Here is a 22,757-nt window from a genome sequence, read left to right on the forward strand (position 1 = left end):
CCCTTAGCTGTCATAGTAGCGCTCGTCGGAAGTTCGTTCAATTTCGACTGCTTAAAGTTGCTTAAAGTTGCTTCAAAACAAAAAAAAATTTTTATTTAATTAAATTAACGTTAATTCCTCACTATTTTTGCACACTTTTACATTGAACTTACATTGAAGTGATTGATATGATTGAAGTTATAGCGTAAAACTTCAGAGGACTAGTGATGGGCTTTGAAGTGCTACTTGAAGTTTTTCAAAACTTTTTGAAGTTTGAAGTATACTAAAGTTACAGAGTCAATTAATCTATTCAGATCAATTTTCAAATAAATTAATTCTTAATTCTTTTTGTCCAAGTACAATGTTCACACCGTTTTATTTCCACAACCTCATTACCAACTAACTATTGGGCTGACTGTGTAAACATAACCGTTGAGTCCTTGCACTTGTTAATATAAACTTGAAATAAAACATTTTCAAACAGTTTTTGCAATTATTTCATATTCCATATAATTCCATTTATCGTCAAAATGGTGAATTTAGATATGCTCTTAAACAGTTTACAAATCGGGATATATTTTGAGATACTGGTTCTAATTTTTTTCATCACGAAGCCTCTCCGTGTGTTAATGTGTCCAAGAACCACACACAGAGAGATCTTACTATGCTTAATATTTAGTAGTAAGACACGATATTTTAATACAATTGTTAATTTACCCGTTCTGGATTCAGTTGTCTCCATTGCTATTTAACTATTTACAAGAGTGGTACCAAGTTGAATTATACACCCTTGTATTAGCTGGGTTAGTTTTTCAATATCTGAATTGCATATCTATCATTCAAAAATGCTATAATGCCAAGAATTCGGTGATTTCTTCAAAAACAAGTAAATAGACGCACCTGTATCTCTCTCTATCATTAAGCCATCCACATAGTTGGTTACTATAAAATTATCTGCTCCCGACTGCTAGTTTTCCTTGGTTGTAACAGAAGTAGGAACTCTGGTCTTAAAATCTATGGCCGGTGTCATGTAGTCACTAGCAAATTCTACATCCATCTTGTCTCCGCTTATTGTTTTTATTCAAAATTGCACGGTTTCCATACCGTACACTTTCTTAGTCTAAAAATGCTTTTTACAGTACAGCCTTGACGAAGCACCAATAACAGTAAGAGCTGAAATATTACGTATAACCCTTTTGAAGACATAGTAAGCAGCAAGTCCCTACTTCGCTATTTTAGCAACATTTTTCTAATCATTAGAACATTAGTGCTCTACAACTTCACTAAATAAGGGCAATTACACAGATAAAAGTATATAAATGGGAAGACCACATTATATCTACGTGGAATAGAATCTTTAATATCAATTTAGTATATCAAAAAGCCAGAATTTTGGTCGACCACGTTTAACATCCTTAAAATAATTGCAAATGAATCAAATATAAAAATTTCAGTACGTAATTAAGGTCTACTTGGAAATCTTTTTTCCAAGTCGAAAGTTTGAAACTTTCAAACATTTGTATATGACGTAATTTCTTCTGAATATCTAGGTACGATAAAAAGTCATCGGTTCCAGTATTTCGTTATATGGTGATTATATGACTATATAGTTATACACTACGCCTAACTATTCAAATCGAGCTACAACAAAAAATGAACTTTTGTTAAAAAGTTAATATATTTACAAAACAATTTAACAAGAACACATACATATATACATGATATTTATACATCCATTGCTTTAAATACATATAAATGAGATTCAGTATGTACATCAGTTTTTGGTATTATTAAAATTACGGTTATGTAGAATTAGTCTAAATTAAATAGCTTATATGAGTTCATTAAAGTTATTAAATTAAAATTTGTCAATAAGGAAAGTTAAATTAATTATAAGTTATGGCCTAACGTCACAGAATATTAGTTATAGTTTAATTATAATACATATTTTAAAACACTAAAGAGCAGTATTGTCGCTGTAGTCGCAGAAGAGAGTATCGTCGCTTTGGACTTAGTGCTGATACCAGTCGTACTGGAATCATTATCTAAACGGCGAGATTCGCGTTTTTCAGCTTTTTCACATAGCGAACCGCAATTCGCATCTTCACATATATCACAAACATAGGATTTTGGAGCTCTATAGAATTGCCGGGCACGCCTAACATTATCATAATAGTCATACATGATAACTGGCACCGGTGAATGTTTGGTAACCTTAACCACTTTGTAAGCGTGTAGTGTGGGACAAACTTCACGACGATCTAAATAGTCGAAATAAATTACAACCAATGTATTCCGACGATGGGTTTCAACTTTCTGAAAAAAAAAATATAGAAATAAAATGAACACAACACCGGAAAGAATTATTGATGATCTTCTTTCTTTTTCATTCCAATACTTGAAATGCTATTTAATTTGATTTATCACTTTAATCTCATAAAACGTACCTTTATTCTGTCGCTTGACTCTAGCGTAGGTAAGGTGTCCGTATCCACCACAAATCCACTTGGTAAGTAAATTTCCATAACAGCCATATTGGAACGAGTGGAACCTCCTTCTACTGGTACAAAACTTCAAGCAAAAATATATTCATTAATATTATCTTAATTGCTATTTATAAGCTTATTTAAATGCATCCAACTGCACTTACCTTGCACAAGCTGATAGATGCAAGTAATCGGAATAAGAGTTACGATTTACAGTGGGGTCAAGCACAAATCTTGGCCAGGCGCTGGTTACATTTGTGTTATATTTATACGTTACTTGTGCTAATGCTAAGCCACGCCCAGTTGCTGTTACAGTGACATTTTTAATACTATTCGGCAGCTGATCAAAGACACGCAAATATTATTTCATTAAAATACTCTGTAGCGATAAACTTTTTACAAACCTCAAATGTTTGCAGCACCAAAGAGTTTTCCGCGTTGACATTCATAATAGTCTCAGCACCTGATCCATAATGGAAACCAACTTGCATATTATTCGCTTGACTTGAGAAACGTTCCGCGAAGGCAATCAAAGCTTGTAAGCCAACTACCGTATCCTGTGAAGCGACAAAGCCTCCGAACTCGTTTCGCTGATCAATAAGCCATTTAAGTATCGGCAGAGCGTCACCAATAAGATTATTCTCCAAGAGTGCTAAGGCAGCATATGCCGAAATCTCAATATTTACTGAGCGTGTGTGGTTATACCAGGGAGATGGCCCCTCCAGCGGTGGTGCAGTTTTGTTCCACCATTTCCTGCCATCTATTGATAATTGAAAATTAAATTACCACCAAAAATTTTACAATCGTACAACCTTCATTGACAGCCATTGCATCCAAGCGTTGTAAGAAAGCACCTTTTGCGTTATGATTGGTGCGTGATAAGACATATGTGCCAATCGCCATGGCATGCAGCGAATTACTGCCATCCAATCCACGCGTTAAGAAGTCCATCGCTTTATTAATATTATTTTTGTATTCGGGATATTGTTGCTGCGATGAATGTACGAATTTTAGAGAAAACTGTTTGATAAGACAGCAGAGAAATACTTACTGCGTTTTCAAGGAATGCCAAAACAACAAAAGCGGTTAAACTGAGCCCATCATCGTCGAAGTTCTCAAATACGTCACCTCTCTCTTCGAAACCACCATTGCCATTTTGCAACTTTGATAAATACTTCAAAGCCGTGTCTATGACATTTTCATCGATTTCGGTATATACAGCAGCTTGCCGAAAAGTACGCGCCACATAAGCTGTGAGCCAAGTAGAACTATTCTTTTCAGATAACCCGAATGCACTGAAGGCACCATTAACATGACGGTAATAAAGCAAACGCTGATAGCCAATATCGATATATTTTTTGGCACGCGTTGAAACAGCTGGAGTAAGCTGACGTAGGCGCTATGAAAGGGATTTGTTTTTTACTTTTCGAAAAATGGCAGTACTTTAAGAAACATACCTCTAAATACTTGAGCGTCAAAATATTGGGCACGAAGTTCACCATTGTCTGTTCTCCACAGCCAGTTGGTAGGCGAACTAGGCTCTCCACATTGCCAATTACACTACCAATTACATCGCCAACGGCTGAAATCTCAATTCTTGTAGAATCCGGTATAGCGTTACGCGGTATGCTTATTGTAATATTTTCCTTAATTTGTGGACTTGAGCTTAGCTCGAATAACAAACCACGGTTAACGATTTCGGTAGCGCCGGGATATTCCACCAACAATGTGCCTTCAACTGTGTCACCAGCTATTTGTGTGCTAGCGACAGCTTTGACATTGATTGAGCCAACACGCTTTGGAGTTACAATGAAGGACACCGATTTGGTTGATTTTGCTAGTACACGTACGACACGTCTGCTGTACAGCTCAATTGCTAGTCAACAAAAAATATTTAGTAAAGTCACATTTAGCAGTGCCATTATTATGTTTACCTGGTGTGGGCTCAGCTTTATTATTTAATTTCGGAAAATCAAAGTCTTGTGCATTATTATAAAGCGTTACATCCACATCCAGATCGCTGTCCTTGTTATTAAATACAACAAAAGGCAAGGCAATTGTTTCCCCTGAAAAGGCAACGGAAAAAAATTTTATTTAAATTTAAGTGAAACTACAGGTTTGTGTGCAGAACGCACCTAATCGTATGGAATAAGGGAGTTCCAATGTTATGTAGAACTCTTTATAAGACTGAAGTATTCTTGTGGGTTTAGTTAAAGCCAGACCAGTTACTGGATCAAGCGAAAATGCAGACAATGTCCATGACGTCATTGTACTTGGTATGCGTCTATGAAGCGTGGTACGTCCTTCACTGCCAGCTGATATATTCATAAACAACCAGGTATCTGCTGGATTGTGCATGACGTGAACTCGTGGATTATGCCAATATGGTTTTGGAGTATATGAGAACGCATAACGTCCTTTACCAGGTGCTAGGGTATTAACTTCGATTTTATGAGCAGGGCCAATGTCAGTCTTACGGATTGTGGTCAGTTTGTCATCGTCTTCATAAACAAATGAGCGCCCTAATGTTGGTGTGGTTTCAGCTTCTGATAGGAATAAATATAGAATTTAAATGTGAACATTTTAAATGTAGTCATTTAATTGTGACGTACCCTTTTCAACAATCACATCAGCATTTGACATTGTGATAACACCAGATTCTTTACCTGGCGTACCAATAGGTGTGTTTATATCGCTTAACTCAAAATCATGCAAAGCATTCATGATGCGATCGTACGTAATGTCATTTCCTAAATAAATAAAAAAAAGTTTTGTAAAATCGACAATACAATAATATATTATATAAAACAATGCTCTATATTGCATTATCAAATTCATATTATGTATCTTATTCTACACATTAACTTATTAATATGCCTTTTATAACACTATTTATTTTATAATCTCACCTGATCTTATATTCAGAGCATTTTGATCGATTACCATTAGACCGACATAAGCGTACGGTTTTGTAGTGAGTGTTATATCAATATCTTGACCGGGTGGAGCTTTGATGGGTGCGTCAATTTGTATCTAATATGTAGAATTGTACAATTGATATTCAATTATATGATCATTGCAAACCTACCATACTTTGCAGATTCTCCTCCAATTCAATTACTTGCTCATCATAAACAAATTCACCATTGACGACACTATGTATCAAAAGTTTGGCACGTGGCATCATTGCAAAGGAAGCTAAAAACTTGAATGTGTAATAAGTTTCATCAGCTACCTATAAAGAAAAAAAATAGATAAGAAGATAAAGTGTTCTCAGAGACTACAAACAATAGATTAATTGTAAGCATTAGCGATATTGTGACACACAATTTCTAAAATTTCGTTCCAAACTATCTAGGTATATATATAATGCAAACTATCAGGAGTAAAGGTAGGGGACGTTCGCATCTTTGGTGGAAGGACCAGGTGACTAACAATATGAAGACACTAGGTACTACCAACCAGCCACAGCAAATCAGCTACTCACGTCTATAATGGCTAATTGAGTAAGAAGACCAGGATTAGCTTTGCAGTTGTAATTAACTTTAAGTAGTCATCTGTACAGAAAACGTATGTATTATTTAGTGGAGGAGAAGTCGACTTTAATAAGTGGTTGATTATTAAGTTTTCAATTAGATATCTAAATGCATATATTATATGCTGAAAATTGTTAAAAAATGTTTATTTATATTATAATATTATCAAGGTACTGCCTGCGATGATCTTGGTGTTAATTTCGATGGAACTATAGTAGGTGAAGAAAACCAAATAATATATGTATCGTTTGCAAATCGAGTAATAAAAGTTATCATTTATAAAGTAAAACTGGTTTAAAATGTTGAATAGCTAAGCATAACTACTGTAACTGTTGTTTTTACTTTTGAGGTGTAAAAATAGATTTTCAAAGATTTAAAATGAAGATTTGGTAACGAAGATTTTGATATCTTCTTCTAGGATACTAGATTTGTGTAGGTATATCCGTCTGACGTTATGGTTGGCTGGTTTCAACATTCATCTTAATTAAAAATTGATGATTATACTATGACTTACGTCAACTGATCTTGAAATTAAAATATCCCCACGTCCAACGATTTGATAAATAAAATATTTCAGTGGTTCATTAGCGCGCACCGTAATACTGACGTCTTGATTTACTTTGGGACTGTAATTAAATGAAATAATGTCAGTTTTATTACACAAATACTCATATGGTATCTACCCACTTATCATTGAGTATCTTAGCAGTGATGTAATTTTTACTATGTAAATGTTTACGTGGAATTTTGCCAACGTCAGTAATAATGCCCATATAATCCACCTAAAAAATAAAAATTAAGTATATTTTGTGTGGATGAATATATAGTCACAACTGATGCTTACAATGACTGAATGATATTCATCCCTATCACCAATTGGCACAGTGAACTTCATTTTTACCATACCGTTTCCATCAAGATTGTAAACTGTTTTGTTATACATTTCGCTGCTGCCGTAAACATTTGTGAGGTAAGCTGTGATATCAGGTCTAAAGTTTTTCAACTGAGCCCCGTCATTGCGCACTATTTTAGCCTAGAAATTTTAGATTGGTTTTGTGTACATTAAACTACAGAAATTGGAAACAATTGTACTCACTGTAACTTCAAAGGGTACACTTGGTATATAGTAGCTGGGGATTTTGACAGTCTCAACACGATAAGTATCTAAATGTACGGTTATCACCTTTGAATAATTTTGTACAGAACCCGTGGATTTCTCTTCTACCAGTGCATCTAGTAAATACTCGCGCTCGTAGTCTTCTTTTAGTTTTAGTTCGTCTTTAATATCAAACTCGAAGTATGCATTACCATTGATGGGTACCACTTTACGTGTTATAAGATCATTGACGAAGGGCTGCAGTGAACCAAAGAATGTGGGATATATTGATAAAGTTGCTTCACCTTGTATGGGTTTGCCGAAATCATAACTGCAAATAAAATTAATAAAATCAATCTCATATAAGACGGCATAAAAATAAACCCACTAAGCATTAATATTAGCACGTATTTTTCCATCTTTATAGATTGTGTGTTTATCAGTTTCAATATCCACAACAAATTTTGGTAGAATGTATTCCAGAACTTCAAATGTGCTTTTGTATTGTTCTTCTCCAACCACAACGTCTATAGACCATTCACCAAATTTAGGGTAATTCGATAATAATAGTTCATTACTATAAACACCATTCGTAAATCGCAAGTCCTTATAGCTCTTGATAATGTTGTTGCCCGAATCTCTTAATTCCATATGCACGCGTCCATAGTTTCGCACCGGTTTTAAATTGGCATCCAATAGCAATAATCTATATCGCACCGTATCGGTAGGCTTATAAATAGCCTTATCTGTTTGTACTAATACTGTAAATTGTTTTGGTTCAAAATTCAATCGGGTTTCATTCGTGAATCTGATTCCCGACAGACCCTCAGCAGTCAGATTGTATCGGTCAGACTTCAGTGCTGGTATCTAAGTGTTAATAATAAAATAGTTTTATTAAAGGTAATACTAATAATACTAATAAAAATGTCTGAATAGAAGAATTTAAATATAAGTAACTTACCTCAAACGCGACAAGTTCGGAAGAGTACGGTCGTACATCCACTGTTTTGAAATCTGTATAGGTGGAACCTAAGATTCCAAGTTTCACTTTCACCGTTTCCGGAGATTTGTGTATGCTTACAGCAACATGAAATTGTGAATTTGGACGCAGTGTATTCGGCGCAATTATGGAATAAAATCTGGAATTTTTTAAATGAAGAAAGAAACTTATTACTTATTTTATTATTATGCCATCCAAGTTCTTATAAATACAATATATATTTATTTATGTATCTATTTGTATGGTTTAATTAAAATCATTTTTCCGATTAGCACAATAAGAAGAATTAAATTAACAATGGTCGTATACTGTCTATACACAAAATCAAACTGGAAATATATTCAGAACAGCTGTAACGCTAAGGCATTTCGTAATATGGTCCCAATTTCAATATTGGAAGTGGTCTCGAACAAAATTGCTTAATGTTGTATAAAAACTCGCACTATAAGTATAGTTGTGCCGTATACGCATAGCAAAGCCTGGTTACAATAAGACCCAAAGCTATACACTTAATGTAGAACGGGACTAATACTCGTATATAGGTATTAATTTTCGAAAAAATTTAAGATATGCACTAGAACCTCATATAGTATTCGATTTCCGTTTGTAATGAAGAGAAAAACAAGGAGAGAAAAATTCCTTAATAGATTTTAAATTTTTTGAAGATTCACTTACATTTAATCTACGAAACAAATATGTTTAGTACATATTTTTTAAGAAAGTAATGCAAACAAATTAATTAGCTTTCCGACTTTAGTATACTTCAAGTTTTGAAAAAGTTCAAGTAGCACTTCAAAGCCCATCACTTAGTCCTCTGAAGTTTTACGCTATAACTTCAATCATATCAAGCACTTCAAGTTCAATGTAAAAGTGTGCAAAAATAATGAGGAATTAACGTTAATTTAATTAAATAAAAAATTTTTTTTTGTTTTGAAGCAACTTTAAGCAACTTTAAGCAGTCGAAATTGAACGAACTTGCGACGAGCGCTACTATGACAGCTAAGGGAATCAATTCTGACAGATAATGGCAGCAGTGATGACATATAAGAGAACGCTCTAATTTAAGATAATAAGCAGAACTAACGAAGAGGGTTCATTTCGAAGATATGATTCGATTTTGTTTGAAAATTAAAGAAAACTTAGCGAACCAAATAGACCATCACTGAAGGTAGTAATGAAGTGTCTATCACTCAAAAGAAGTTGCTTCAAACTAATTGGAAATAGAAATATAAATATTTTTGGAGTATTGCGTAAAGAAAACCGTTAATAATCTTTAATAGTTGAAGTTGAAGAATAGAAATCTTGAATGGAAGCAGAAATCAAAACAAAATCGCCAATGAAGCCGTTGGCCGGATTTATTGAACAATGTATTCACTTAGACATTGTAACTTCGGGATACTTTGCGATGGTACATTGCGATGAAAGAAAATGTGGTAAGAGCAACGGAATATACATATTTGTGAAGATGTAGTTTTTATTCTGTTGTCCATAGAAAATGGTTGAGAATTTATAACTGAAAATTGTGTAAACTCGAAAATTTGTGGGAGGACATTAGAATACAATCATAAACTCTGACAGTTTAAGGTCCTGCATAAAAATCAGTTATCTCTGCTGGTAAGGGAAAACAGAGATGCGAAAAGTGCTTTGTATTTGCACCAAAAATTGTAATTATTTGAATATGGGTAGTATATAAGGAGATAGATTTACTACAAGAATAATGTAGTCAGGTACGATTTAGTCGTATTACTTGTTCCATTCATATAAGTTAAATAAACATGACATTGTAATCCATCCGATCTCCCAGTTGCTATATGTTTATTTTTGTTGTGTATAGTAAACAGAAAAACTAGAAACAATACTTCTTATAAATACTATAGCACAACATAAATTGTTTGTTTAAATAAAGAATGTGCAACAGTCACGAGATATTCAATATACCTAAATGTAATGCAAACACAATCTTTTTTTTAAAAAATAAGTATTTGTAGTTCAAACAAAGGTTTGGCATCTATTCTCCATCCCAAATGAAATTGAACTCATAAACGAGGGTACATAAAACCCGTACTTTGTGGTATATCCAGTTGTCAATCTGTCAAATGCAGCTTGAAGTACCCGCCCATTTTTTTCTACGATCAAGAGTCGAGCAGTAGATTCACTACTTATATCGGGCTTTTATTTAACCGATTTGTCTTGAATCAAAGATGGTTTGCATTATCAATAAAACAATTCACGTCAGCGTACGAATATCGCAATATATCTTATAGGTCCCTGTCTATTATTATTTGTTTTAATAGTACTTGTAAACAGTTTCCGGTCTTTAATTAATTTCGTGGTTTTTCGGATAAACTTTTCTTTGACTTCTTGTATTTCGCTATATATAAAAGTTAACATCATTTCATCATCATCATTTTGGCATCACAGTCCAGGATGGACCATAGCCTCCTCCTTAACATTTGTCATATAATTTCATCCGTTTCTTGCAACAAGCATTTATCTAAGTTAGTTTAAGGCCTTAGAACGACACACTCTGTATTAGGCACTTTTATAAACCGAAGTAGCTAACTTTTGGTGCCCAAAAGTAGTATGTCCAGAATTGATATTTTTCTTATGAAGTGATACTGAACAAAGAGTTACTGTCAACGATTTCCATAGAATCAGGTCCATATGTATTTTATATGGTTATTGTTTGTTTATTCACTAATTGGGCTGCAACTCAACGACAAATGGGATGATGTATCGGAACTTACTTATAAGAAATATCGGAACATATTGCGTAATATGGTGCGATATAGAACTTCGAATAAATTACACTATTCAGTCATGAACTATGGAATCTTGTTTTAGCGTGCCGAATATTATATCATTAGATTATCTATTTGCTCAAATCATTTGAAAGTCTTCTCATGTAAAAAGGAAGACATGGTAAAATTGAAAGTTCTTAAAACAAAGAAAAAATTACATTACACGAATTTGAATGAAAAAAATTATAATTAATTAAATTTAATTATAACCCTAGAAGTAAAAACCATTAACCACTTTCAATGGTGAATATGGTTGTAATACGAGCATCCGTATCACCAAGGGGTTACGGATTCTCTTCCCAGCGAAGAGAGGAGACTTTTTTTAGAAACTCTAATCTAATAGGTAGTGAGGTAGTGAGGTAGTGACAGACATAAGAGCTAATTTGGTTAGAAAAAGTCTAATTATAAAATTTATAGTGTGATTTTTAATTAATCAATTAAATTATTATTAATTTCTAACTTGAACTAAGATTTGAATTCTAAAATGGAATATTACATTGTGTTATATACTATTGTATAAATAAAAGTATTTATGAGTTAATGTAAATATTTATTGGAATATAAATTAAATTGATTACTGCTCAGTTGCTGAACCAGTTTCAATTAATTTATACCGTTTGAATGTGCTTTTCTGAAAGTTGAGATTTGAGATTTCCCTGAAACGTGCCAAAGGCTCCAATGGGTTAACAACTGTTTCAGCTGCGCCAGTGAGTTGGTTTTGTTCATTTGAAATTATTTACATATTTATTTGATTTATTTTGTATCTGAGACTTCAACTCGTTTTATTTTTAACAGGTTTTCTTAAGCGGCAAAGCCAAAAAGCTTTTTATGATAAAAAAAGTATCTGTGACTTTTCAACAGTAACTTAGGCAATTCGAGTACAATTGAACAAGTCTCTGAATAAACGACTATCTATCTGTGTGTTATATAAAACCTCAACTTCACACAAAAACGCTCATACATTAATAAGCATTTTAACTGAGTTCTTAATTATTTCATTGAATTTTGTTTGAATCACTCCGACGTCAATGGAATCTGACGAAATATTCAATATCGAGTCGATACTTTCATTGTTTGCTTGCATAATCCAAAATATCTGTTTGTATTGCTTTAACTTAACATATATGTATGTACGTAAGACAGCCTTTTAAAAAATAATAATAATTGCCATTTTAGTATGGACAGAAATGTTAACAAGGCGGCTAAAATCGTTGAAATAGAACTAGTGGGCGTCTTGCCATAAAAAGCGAGACTTAAAAAATGTTCAACTGAGTTTATGAATGTATTTATGCATACTTCATATTAATGTGTACAAACATATATATTGAAATATATATTTAGAATTTCATATATTTGTTAAGAATAGATATAGCTATATAGTGTACACACTGTATTAAGTTTCGGCACTGCGGGCGTTTAGCCATATAAAAAAATATTTGGTGGTTTCTGCCTATCATTAACAGATAAACACATTATCATTAGGTTATTTAAACAGCTTCTTCTTACCTATTATCACACTTCTTCATGTAACGCAATCTACAATTATCAACCTCATATCAACATAATCATATCAACATTCTGCCCAAAAATACGAAGTTTCCGACTATCGATATCTTATAATCGCAATGCGTTTCTTAGACCTAAGGTAGAGTTATAAAAACTTTGACACAAGAAAATATTTTGATCGCAATAAATATTTTAAAAAAGAATACAAATAGAGGTTAATACCCCCTCATTATAGGTAGAAAAAATTCCACCATGCTGCGAAATCGATATAAGCACATAAGCATAAGACAATCATCCTAGACGTTCCTTATTGTTTTGAATGAAAGGAATGAATACAATCACCCTGGAAGATTCTTATTGTTTTAAGGATAAAATTTTACAACTTCTTGAAATGATTGAAAACGGACAACAATTTATATATTAGCCTGCAAAAAATTTTATTAATAGAATCTCAAAAGAGTTCACAACAACCAACTACTCACTACATTACTTCTTTAAGACAGGAACTGAAAATGTACAGCACGAAAAGAATAGTCTACTAACACTTTTATAGAAAATAGCGATATAACCCAAAAGAGACGATGAATGAATATGAAAACACTTTTAACCAAGAACCCAAACAACCTTTACAGAGAGAAAAAGTTCCCTTATATTATATTATAATCTATGTTCTGCATAGTAATAAAAGATCGAGCAGTTAATCTGTATACCCGTATAATCACTTATAGTAAAAATTAATGTACTTACAGTAGTATTTTACAGTATTTAGAAGACGTAGAGGTAGACGGTGTCACTGTTGGAATAATCAAGTTGAAAGAGTACTTAAAGTACGAGACTGGAGAAGGTGCATACGCACCCGAGTCCTGTGGCGAATAGTGCTATGCCAAATAATAGTAAGTATTTTACATGCTTTTGTAATAATTTGTAGTTAAGCACTATAAAGGAAAATAGATGGGAGTACATATTGTGCTTGTGTTCTATTCCTGATAAGTAAATCAAAAAATTGGGCCTGAGTACGCAAAATACTGTCTGATATGGTAGAACTTAAAACAGCATTGCAACAAAAAATTTAACAGGTAATGAATACTTTTTGAAGATTACTAATGTCTTACAAGACAAACTTTATCTGACACTGAGAGTCAAATGAACTTATTGCTAGCTAATATCATCTACCTTCATGATCCGACCTACCTGATCTATATAATAATGTAGATCTACATAATCTACATAATGATCTACATAATGATGTAGATCAGGTTACTGGAATATGAAAGTGGATGATATTAGCTAGCAACTAGGCTTGGTGAAAAGATTTGTAACAGATGCCCAAGACCAATTATGGCAAACACAAACAGGACTCGTTTCGTTACCTTCTACTTTAAACTTTTTTATTAGATATTTTTCAAGCCAGATATCTTTGTTTATCATTAGAATTTTTTAGCTTCTATAGCTTCCAGTTCCGCTGTAGTATATATGCATTAATCGTTGATATATTTTGTGAACTTTATTGTGTTTTCACTTTACTTGAAACTTATACTTTCTTCTTAGATAATTGTAAAAAATTACGATTAGTATTTAAATCAAGAACAAATTTTTTCATCAGTGTCATAAGCCTGTAATCTTATATATCAGTAACTTCAACATTTCTATAAACATAATGATTCCTAACACTTTAAATTCAGTATTATTATCGAAATATTAAAGCTGCTGATGTGTAAGGAGTCTCGACTGCTTGTAATAGTTTATATTGGGCTCCAGCAACCAATTATGTATTCTTTGATCGATGTTATCAGCTATTGCATACAACCCAGAGTAGATTTATAAGGCAAGTCTAGAAGTTTTTTCATATAGGATGTTACCATGTTATTTTATTATTACTGAAAAAGGCTCAATCAATAAGATTAATTTATATATATTTACGAAAATAATTCATGAATTAATTTTTCACGAAACTTTAGGTAAACCCACTAAAACCTAACCCAGGAAGCGCACCACGTAGTAGAGATTTGCATTGCAGTACTTGTATATTAAGATTGACTAAGAGACTTAAAGTGAAATGAGGAAATTTCCGCGGATTACATGAAGATACTATTTTAACATAATTTATTATTTGGCTTACTCATGTGAAAAATAAATAAAGCCATTATTTTGTAAACAATATGAATTGTGACAACAAGCTCATGATGTCATTCTGTTGAATCACAATGAGACATTTCTGACACGCCATTCAATGCATTGACATGAACTGAAGTAGCCGCAGATACGCTACACGGCTAGCCAAGATATACGAACTAAGACGGTTTTGGGAGGTGCAATTAAAGTATCTTAGTTCGTGTCAATCAAAAACACAACAAATTACATAAATAATTTTTAATACAAAACAAATAAAGAAGTCAAAAAAAAAAAGAAAATAAAAAAAATACTTGAAATAGTTCAAAGTACTCAACTCCGTGCTGAGTTTCCGTAAATGCTACCGCATATACCGCTTAATCGCCCAAGTTACACTTGCAAAAAAAATGATAATAAAAAGGCAAACGAGCTTGTGTTTCGCTTTAATTAAATTCACATTTTCATGTTTTTTATATTTTATTTTTATTTTTTTATTTTTATTTTTATTTTTATTTTTTATTTGTTGGTTACACATTTAAAAAGTGGTTCGCCCCCAGCCAAACTAAAATCTACAAAGCCAAATTGAAACACTAGCGAGACGATATGAGGCGATCTGTGGTTTACCCTACACATAGCTGCTACAACTCGTCATACTCACAAGTTGTAGGGTGTAAGCGAGTTGTGGATCGTGGTTAGCACATAAATTATTCTCAGTGCTGTACTCGTTGACTTGGCATGAATTGCAACGAGTCATGAGCAAAGCTCAAGGTAAAAGCGCGGAAACGTAACCTGTACGCATGCGTAGGCATCTCAGTCTTGTCTCAGCTTCAGTCGTAAGTCAGCTTTGGATTGGGCTTACAACGGCTTCGTGTTTAGTATGGATATGACAACATTTAGGTTTCATAAGACCTGGCAGCAATAATTTCATGTATGGAAGAATGACTTATTTTATTTTTATTGATAGCAAACCAACAAAATATTTTCATTTAATATTTTGGTCACTTCCAACGATCTATAACGCTTAATGCGATGCGACAACCACAATCATAATTAATAAATGAAAAGTGTGAGCACGTATTCCATAGCTTATAAGCGTTACTAGGATTACCTAAATATTCTTAAGTGATTAAAGACATATTTGGGTCCATATTCTTTATTCTTAGTTTCACAAGAACGGAGTCTGTTTTTTTTTTCAAACTGTTTTACAAACCAAATAACTGCAAATGTCGTATTACTCGTGTTGGTGAAATCTCTTCTATTAAGATTAGGTCAATATATATCGGTACATTAAGGTCACTTTGACTTCTCTATTTATGAAGAAACACTACTACAAATACTCTATGTCGATTGCAATTTGTTTCCTCCGAAGTTAATATTTAATTTTCTCTCTTCTCTAGTTTATCGAACTTAGTAATTCTACTATTAATGTGTTCTCTCTTTTTTGAAGACTCAAACTTCCATTAACTTTTTGTCCAACGCACGATTTTATATGATTTGACTACAGTCAACTATTGTGGTCAGCGACCACTATTGCTAAACCACTACCTCGCAAACAGCACAAAAACAATTTATACTTAACTAAATATATATATTATATATTAACTAAAAATGTAAGAACTTCTGTCGCAAGCTCTACTTAGTTCCTTGACTAACCAATTTTCAAAACTCTAAGAAGTGGAGAATAAGAACTTCCACATCAAGTAAAACTTTAGTAAATTTCATTAAAACATAAAATATTTAATATATTTGAACTGGTGAAAAATTATAGATGAAAATATAAAGTATAATATGTTTGAACTTATTTTTATACGGACGGCTACAAATATTACCCATGCGTTTTACTATATACATTTAGGTATATATATATATATATATATATATATATATATATATATTGTAAAGCTTATAATTGAGTTTCTATTGCTATTGCAATTAACTGAATAAATCTGTATTAATAAGTTTTATTTATCATATATAATGCATATAAAATCCTTACAAACATGTACTAATGTCATTTGATAGTTATAAGTGTCTTATAGCTATAATAGTTAGGTCTTCAACTACGTTGTTTTAAATTCAAATGGGCTTAAATTGAAATAAAATAAATCAAATCAAAACTTATTGAAACTTCTCTCTTATATACAATAGTTTCTATTAAGTAAAATACTTACTTCCGTCATATTAACGTTAAAATCAAATTTAATATAAATTAAATTAGGTAAGAATAGGAATAAACTCGGTACCAGTGAACCACTGCGATCATGGTTGATCTTTTGTGCTGCAACAGACCTTAACTGTACAGAAGACATGCTGCCTTCCGAATGACAGCCAGAATATCGGCCGTTGAGGACCTCCTAATGGTAGAAGTGGAGAGTAGTTTTCGACCTAGTGACTTCCTCCTCACCCAGATCAAGGCTGGGCAAATGCAAAGAATATGACTGGAAGTCTCGTCTGCTTCTAAGCAGAGTCGACAATCAATCTCTTCGGTTAAGGTGATAAAACAGTCCATGGTGATCCGGTTAATATCGCACCATCAACCTTAACTCTGTTCTACTGAAGAAGGATACCATACCATAACTGTAGGGATGAACCAGCTCTTCAGCAAGACTCTTACCTGGATTGTCGCGCCAGTAGTGACTTCTCTCGGCTAAAAATTATTTATCAATCAGAGACCTACTTGTACACTAACTTAATCCAAAATATGGCTCCGGTCCACAGATTTGAATGGCAGATCCTGACCTCGCAAGACTGTCGGCAAACTCATTAGCATTGATTCCTGTGTGATCCTGCGTCTAATTGAAGCTTTGAGGAAAACAACAAATTAGGTGAAAGAGGATTGGAATTTGCAAGACTTAACTATTTATTTGTAATCTGCAGGGCAAACAACCAGCGTAGAACTGTTTTAAAGTCAAAACAGAAAATACTTGAATAAGGGACTATCAAGAAATTAGGTCTACGATTTTAAATGTGTTTAACTCATATATGTACATCAATATAATCAGTCAAATCTTGGACGTGTGTCAATTGGATGATATGTACTTTGACACTATAATGTTTGTTTACTGTTTTGTTGTGATTTTTTAAATTATTATTTGATAAAGTAAAATGATTAAATGAAGAATAATAAATTTTCTTTCTCAGTTGATTTGATATTTACCTACAGTCATATTTGCGCATAGACGTACTCACACATGACAACAACAAAAAACCAATAACTGCTGTAGCGGCAGTGGCGGCCTGGCGGCAGCAAGCTTTGCCAACAAGGTAGGATAATAGAAGTTTCACTTAAATTACGGCAAAGAAGAAGACATATTCTCTTCAAAAAACACATTTAATATTTATACAATTGGAAAAATATAAAAATAAATTTCTAAATCGTGCTTTCATTAAAACAAACAAAAAAATAAATCATAGTAATTTTTGTGCCCTAATTTCGATGTTAACGTGCAATTCATATGACAGCAGTTATGTTGGTTGGCTTCATTTGTTTAACATAGAATTTGGCTGCTGTTAAAGAAATGCCCAAAGTGTAGAAGAGCAAAGTGTAGAAAAAATAAAATTAAAAACTTGCAAAATATTTCGACCATTTAAAGCGTTGAAGTCTTTTATGTGCACAATAAGCAACAAACTTGATTCATTGCATGAGATCATTTTTAATTGAATTCATTCTTGCGATTTTCACGAAGCGATTTTGCGAAAGCGAAACGTAAACAAAAGCCCATTGAGCGGAGCACTGCACATAACAGCAGCGAAGTGCCTGACAGCTGTTGTGGCATGCAACAGGTTAAATGCCAAATACCAACAATGTGCGCTTGCAGTGTAAAGAGAACCGAAGTCGCACACAACGAGGACACAAGAGCACTGTTAAAGGGCGGCAAATTGTGGGCTAAGAGCAAAACACATTTTGCCACATTTTGCTACTGCCGACAAGTAACTAACAGACGTTAACTAACAGCAGACGATTTTGCAACTGTTGCAGTTGCTTATTTGTTTTAATTTGCTTCTGTTAGTATTGTTATTATTGTTATTGGTTTTGTTGTTTGAATAAAGATTGCTATACTAACCCTTGACCAGCATTTGACGGCACCAATTCCAGCAAACAAAACAAAAACAACACAATGGCGGCAGAATTTGCATTTTGTAGTTTTTGTTTTCGATAATGTAACATTTTGTAATACACAGGTGTGTGTATGTGTGTGTATGTGTGTATGTGAATACAAGCGCGTTAACTTGTTACGCTCTTTTTAGCAAAAATAAATAAATTCACTTTTGTTTATTTTATTTAAGATTTTATTAATTTATTTTATTTAAAGTTGAAGTTGAAGTTAAAGTTAAGTAAAGTAACTTAACAATAAAATGCAACCAACCAACACTTGTTTACTTTTTTTTGTAACCCAAAAAAGGCAAAATAAATAGAATTTGTTTCTTTTAAGTTGAAATCGCAGTAATTTTTTTGCTTATCGTTGTTGTTATTGTGTTGTAGTTGTTGTTGTTGTTGTTAGTTAAGCTTATGTTGCTATTTGGAAACAGAAAATTCACAATACATTTCAATATTATTATTATTTTGTGTTAATTAAATATAACAATTTTATTTTTTACTTAATAAAATAACAAAATTTAAAACGCAATTTTGGTTGTTTTTCTAAACGTGATTGACGTTATTTTTGCAAACCGCGCTACGCCGCCGCCGCTGTTACTCGTTTGTATTCACGTCTTAAACTAATGTTGACCAAGTACGGCCAAGCAGCGCACACTGATTTATTTAGTTGTTAAGATGTTTGCAAAAGATTTCGGCAACTTCCCTTCGACTGTGTAGCTTTCCAAAGCAGAGCTTTATGCGCAGCTTTCAGAAGGTTGTTGTTTATGATTTGTCACTTAGCAGAGCGAACAACCTATTGAAAATGCACATTGAAAAATAAAAAACGGAGATGGCAACGCGAATAGTTAATTTTGATTCTGACAGAAAAAACTTATATATTCTTTTTGATTTCGATTGGAAATAATGCCGTGTTCGTTTTTCTTGTTAATTTATTTCTATGGAAACCATAAAAAACCATTAAAACTAATGCAAAACTATTTTAAAGTCAAAACAAAAACTTTTTAATAAAAGACTATCTTTAGATAATATGAGACTGACTTTAAATCAGTGAACAAAAACAAACACTAAAATACCGAACATATACTATGTTCAAACAGCCAAATTTTTCTAATTTCGTAGAAATAAAATTCATTTAATTTCGATAATGTTTACACTGCCCCAAATTAAGGAAATCATATGTTTTTTGTTTACAAATCGAATGTTAAAAATTACATGCTCCAAGCACCATTTGCATCTAGGAAATTTTAAAAGTTGATTATTATAACTATAAAATATGACATATAGTAGTTTTATTAGCTTAAGTGGATTTCAGGTATGTGAATTACTATTTTTCACTATATTATAAATAAATAACAGTTACAGTTTTTTCTCTATATAAATAAATTTCAAAATTTCCACTACTCTCAAAATATTTTACGGTTTTATTAAAATCAATTGTCATTAACATTTATTTAGAAAAAATTTCCCTTTTTCGTTATCTCAACTTTATCTTTTGCTTAAAAGTTCAAACCAACAACTGTGGGACATGACGAATACAAACGACATAACATCAACATAAATATCCATAAAAAAAAGATTGGATGAATTGGTTACACCTTACGTAAGTCGTCGAGTGAAGTTTGTTTTGAAGCTCTGACGTATAATCCGCAAGGCAGTAGAAGAAGAGGAAGATCTAAGATTACCTGACGCAGATTAACACTGAATTATATTAACAGCCAAACCACATACCTTGGCAGATCATTTTTCTATATTGTTGAGCTCAGAGAAGTGGCAGTAAGAAAGCAAAGATGGAGGCAATTTGTAAATATCCTATGCACAGTATAGAGGCAGCATGGAATGATGTGAAGCCATGCAAGGTTTAATAAAAATAATATTTAAACTATTACGTAGGAAAATATAGTTTTAATTGTAATAATACATATCAGTTAAGGCCATGTGCGAGTTCGAGTAAATTGGTGGTAAATTGAGGGAAATAGTAAATAATGTCAGTATGGCAGTAAATGTTGGTATTTACCAGAATTTCGAGTACGGTAAATTAAATTAGGTGTTACTATTGTGAAAATTTTATAAGATATGGTATTTAATAAATAAATGAATAAATTTGAAAACTTTTATGAAAAATAATAAATAAGTGCAATAAATAAAAAAAGATATTTACATAAATGCAGTGCAAAAAATCCCTAGAAAATTTCAATTTACTAAACCTCAATTTACTCGAACTGTATGGTCCGTCAAAAATTCAATTAATTAAAATAATATAAAAGTAATTTTTGTTGTTCGAAAAAAACGTCTTCATCAAACATCTTATAAAATATTCACAATAGTAACATCTAATTTACCTAATTTTCATCTAATTTACCCTACCTACCTTTACCTTGCCTTCAATTTACCATCAATTTACTTGAACTCGCACACGGCCTATATAATTAATAATACAATTCATTTAATCAAACGTATTAATATATCTATAATTGAAATAAAATTCAAAATTTATAATTCAAATATAAAATATATGATTTGCAGTTATTATATATTTGGTTTACGGTGATCAATATGTGAGCCGAAAACACAAAAGAACTCTTCAAAGGAAAATTTTTGTAAGAAATGCATTAATATTATTATCTTATAGATATTTTTGAAAAGCCTCATAAAGCCTCAAACTATTATAACTAAAAAAATTATGTTTATGTTTATTTTATTTTGTGTCCAAAAACTTTTTTTATTTTACGTATCATATTTTGAATACTTTATGCCATCCCTGTTTGTGCTGTAAAATTATCAAGTGAATAAAATTGCACAATTTGGTAACCCCAAAATTTTATTTTTGCTATCAGAACTGGAAAAGCGGTTTTCACCATAAAACGGTTGGTATCGTTGTGCGAGTTGTGTCTTCTGAAAAGTAAGTGTCTGAGCAATATTTGATATATTTACTTTAATTTGCAAAATACATTCGTATATATACTTAATAAACTCCGTGCTATTCTAACAAAATCGGAATCTTTAATTATATACATATATCTATTAATATCTATTATTATTACGCAGATGTCCATACCTACCAAAGTGCACGACTACTCGACATTTTTACAATGTCCCTATAATGCTTCACATCGTATACTAGAAAGTCGTTTTCAAACTCATCTAGTCAAATGCAGACAACAGTACAAGGGTGAGCAGAAGGAGACTTGTGCCTTCAATCATACACATATAGTAAACAAATCTGAGCTCGAAGTAAGTGAAAAATTTGACGCTTTTTGCTGACGTACATATATAAAACTGTATGTTTGTTACTTTTATTTAGCATCACTTGAAAACATGTGTAGATAGAAAACATTTTGAAAGAAGCATTCAAGAACCTGAAAAACCAATTAGTCATCCTCCACCAGAGTTTAAGCCATTGCCTGATGGAGAGGATTGGGATGTTGATGTTCAGGCCTACAACCCAGCAGAATACGCAACTAAGGCACCCGTTTTGCGTTCTCTGCAAGGAGCCTCCAAAGCTGTTCGCAAGCAGTTCAGAAATGACGAACGCAAGAGACTCCGTCAGTTGAAATCAAACGGATCTGAATAAATACTTGCGAATAATTCAATATCTTATATTTACTTACATAATATATAGTTTTATATAATTAAAGTAAAATGTTTTGAAATATATATTATTTGAAAGTAAATAAATCGCAAGTATAAAACGAATGCCCAAACTGTAGTAATTTGGAAAAAATAAATAAAATAAACAGACACCGTTTCCATTTAAATAATTTTCTTTTCAAGTGTAATTTTAGTCGAGTACATTGTAATGACTTTTATTTCGGGGTACATACATACATATATGCATATATATATATATATTTATATAAGAAAAAAATCTATATATATAATGAAACAAGGAATAGACGAAAACTAATGTACGTACATATAGAACGTATATATACATATATAAAATTAAGAAATAGTTATTAAATGTTCTTTTAAATCCGAATATGTATGTAAAACTGTTATGTATCTCTAATTTTAATTAATTTAACTTTTTTTTAATTAACTTTTTTCAATGTAAAGTCGACATTAAGCCTAACTTAATAAATAATTAAGCCTAACTAACTCAAGCATTGCTTGATAACTCCATACTCGTTACATTTGCAAAGTGG

General features: G+C 32.2%; 2 protein-coding genes across 2 annotated transcripts; one reads left to right on the top strand and one right to left on the bottom strand.

Moving 5' to 3' along the window:
* Positions 1-1,708: 1,708 nt before the first annotated feature.
* LOC119687792 (CD109 antigen) lies at positions 1,709-18,833 on the bottom strand. The gene is made up of 19 exons (XM_038102278.1): positions 18,578-18,833; positions 8,059-8,236; positions 7,486-7,964; positions 7,098-7,428; positions 6,846-7,034; positions 6,689-6,783; positions 6,516-6,627; positions 5,554-5,700; positions 5,375-5,498; positions 5,078-5,215; positions 4,601-5,011; positions 4,400-4,531; positions 3,923-4,341; positions 3,517-3,864; positions 3,278-3,455; positions 2,870-3,225; positions 2,630-2,805; positions 2,427-2,550; positions 1,709-2,295 (listed from the first exon to the last, which is right to left on the bottom strand). Exons 1-19 carry the CDS (start codon positions 18,679-18,681, stop codon positions 1,915-1,917), a joined length of 4,422 nt encoding a protein of 1,473 aa, XP_037958206.1. The 5' UTR covers positions 18,682-18,833; the 3' UTR covers positions 1,709-1,914.
* Positions 18,834-21,138: 2,305 nt separating this feature from the next.
* Positions 21,139-22,345, top strand: LOC119689996 (gametocyte-specific factor 1 homolog). Its single transcript, XM_038104963.1, has 4 exons — positions 21,139-21,209; positions 21,447-21,511; positions 21,658-21,843; positions 21,914-22,345. Exons 3-4 carry the CDS (start codon positions 21,658-21,660, stop codon positions 22,181-22,183), a joined length of 456 nt encoding a protein of 151 aa, XP_037960891.1. The 5' UTR covers positions 21,139-21,209; positions 21,447-21,511; the 3' UTR covers positions 22,184-22,345.
* The last annotated feature ends 412 nt before the right edge of the window (positions 22,346-22,757 follow it).

The sequence above is a fragment of the Teleopsis dalmanni genome, chromosome X (assembly GCF_002237135.1).
Source record: "Teleopsis dalmanni isolate 2A chromosome X, ASM223713v2, whole genome shotgun sequence".
NCBI classification, from domain to species: Eukaryota; Metazoa; Arthropoda; class Insecta; order Diptera; family Diopsidae; genus Teleopsis; species Teleopsis dalmanni.

Bases quoted from the DNA above. Each gene is read 5' to 3' on its own strand.
- LOC119687792 (XM_038102278.1), bottom strand. From the start codon at position 18,681: ATGTTACATTATCGAAAACAAAAACTACAAAATGCAAATTCTGCCGCC. The intron at 3,456-3,516 runs GTAAGTATTTCT...CATTCATCGCAG, and splicing joins TGGCATTCCTTGAAAACGCA to CAACAATATCCCGAATACAA. The intron at 2,806-2,869 runs GTTTGTAAAAAG...GTCTTTGATCAG, and splicing joins TGGTGCTGCAAACATTTGAG to CTGCCGAATAGTATTAAAAA.
- LOC119689996 (XM_038104963.1), top strand. From the start codon at position 21,658: ATGTCCATACCTACCAAAGTGCACGACTACTCGACATTTTTACAATGT. The intron at 21,844-21,913 runs GTAAGTGAAAAA...ACTTTTATTTAG, and splicing joins TAAACAAATCTGAGCTCGAA to CATCACTTGAAAACATGTGT.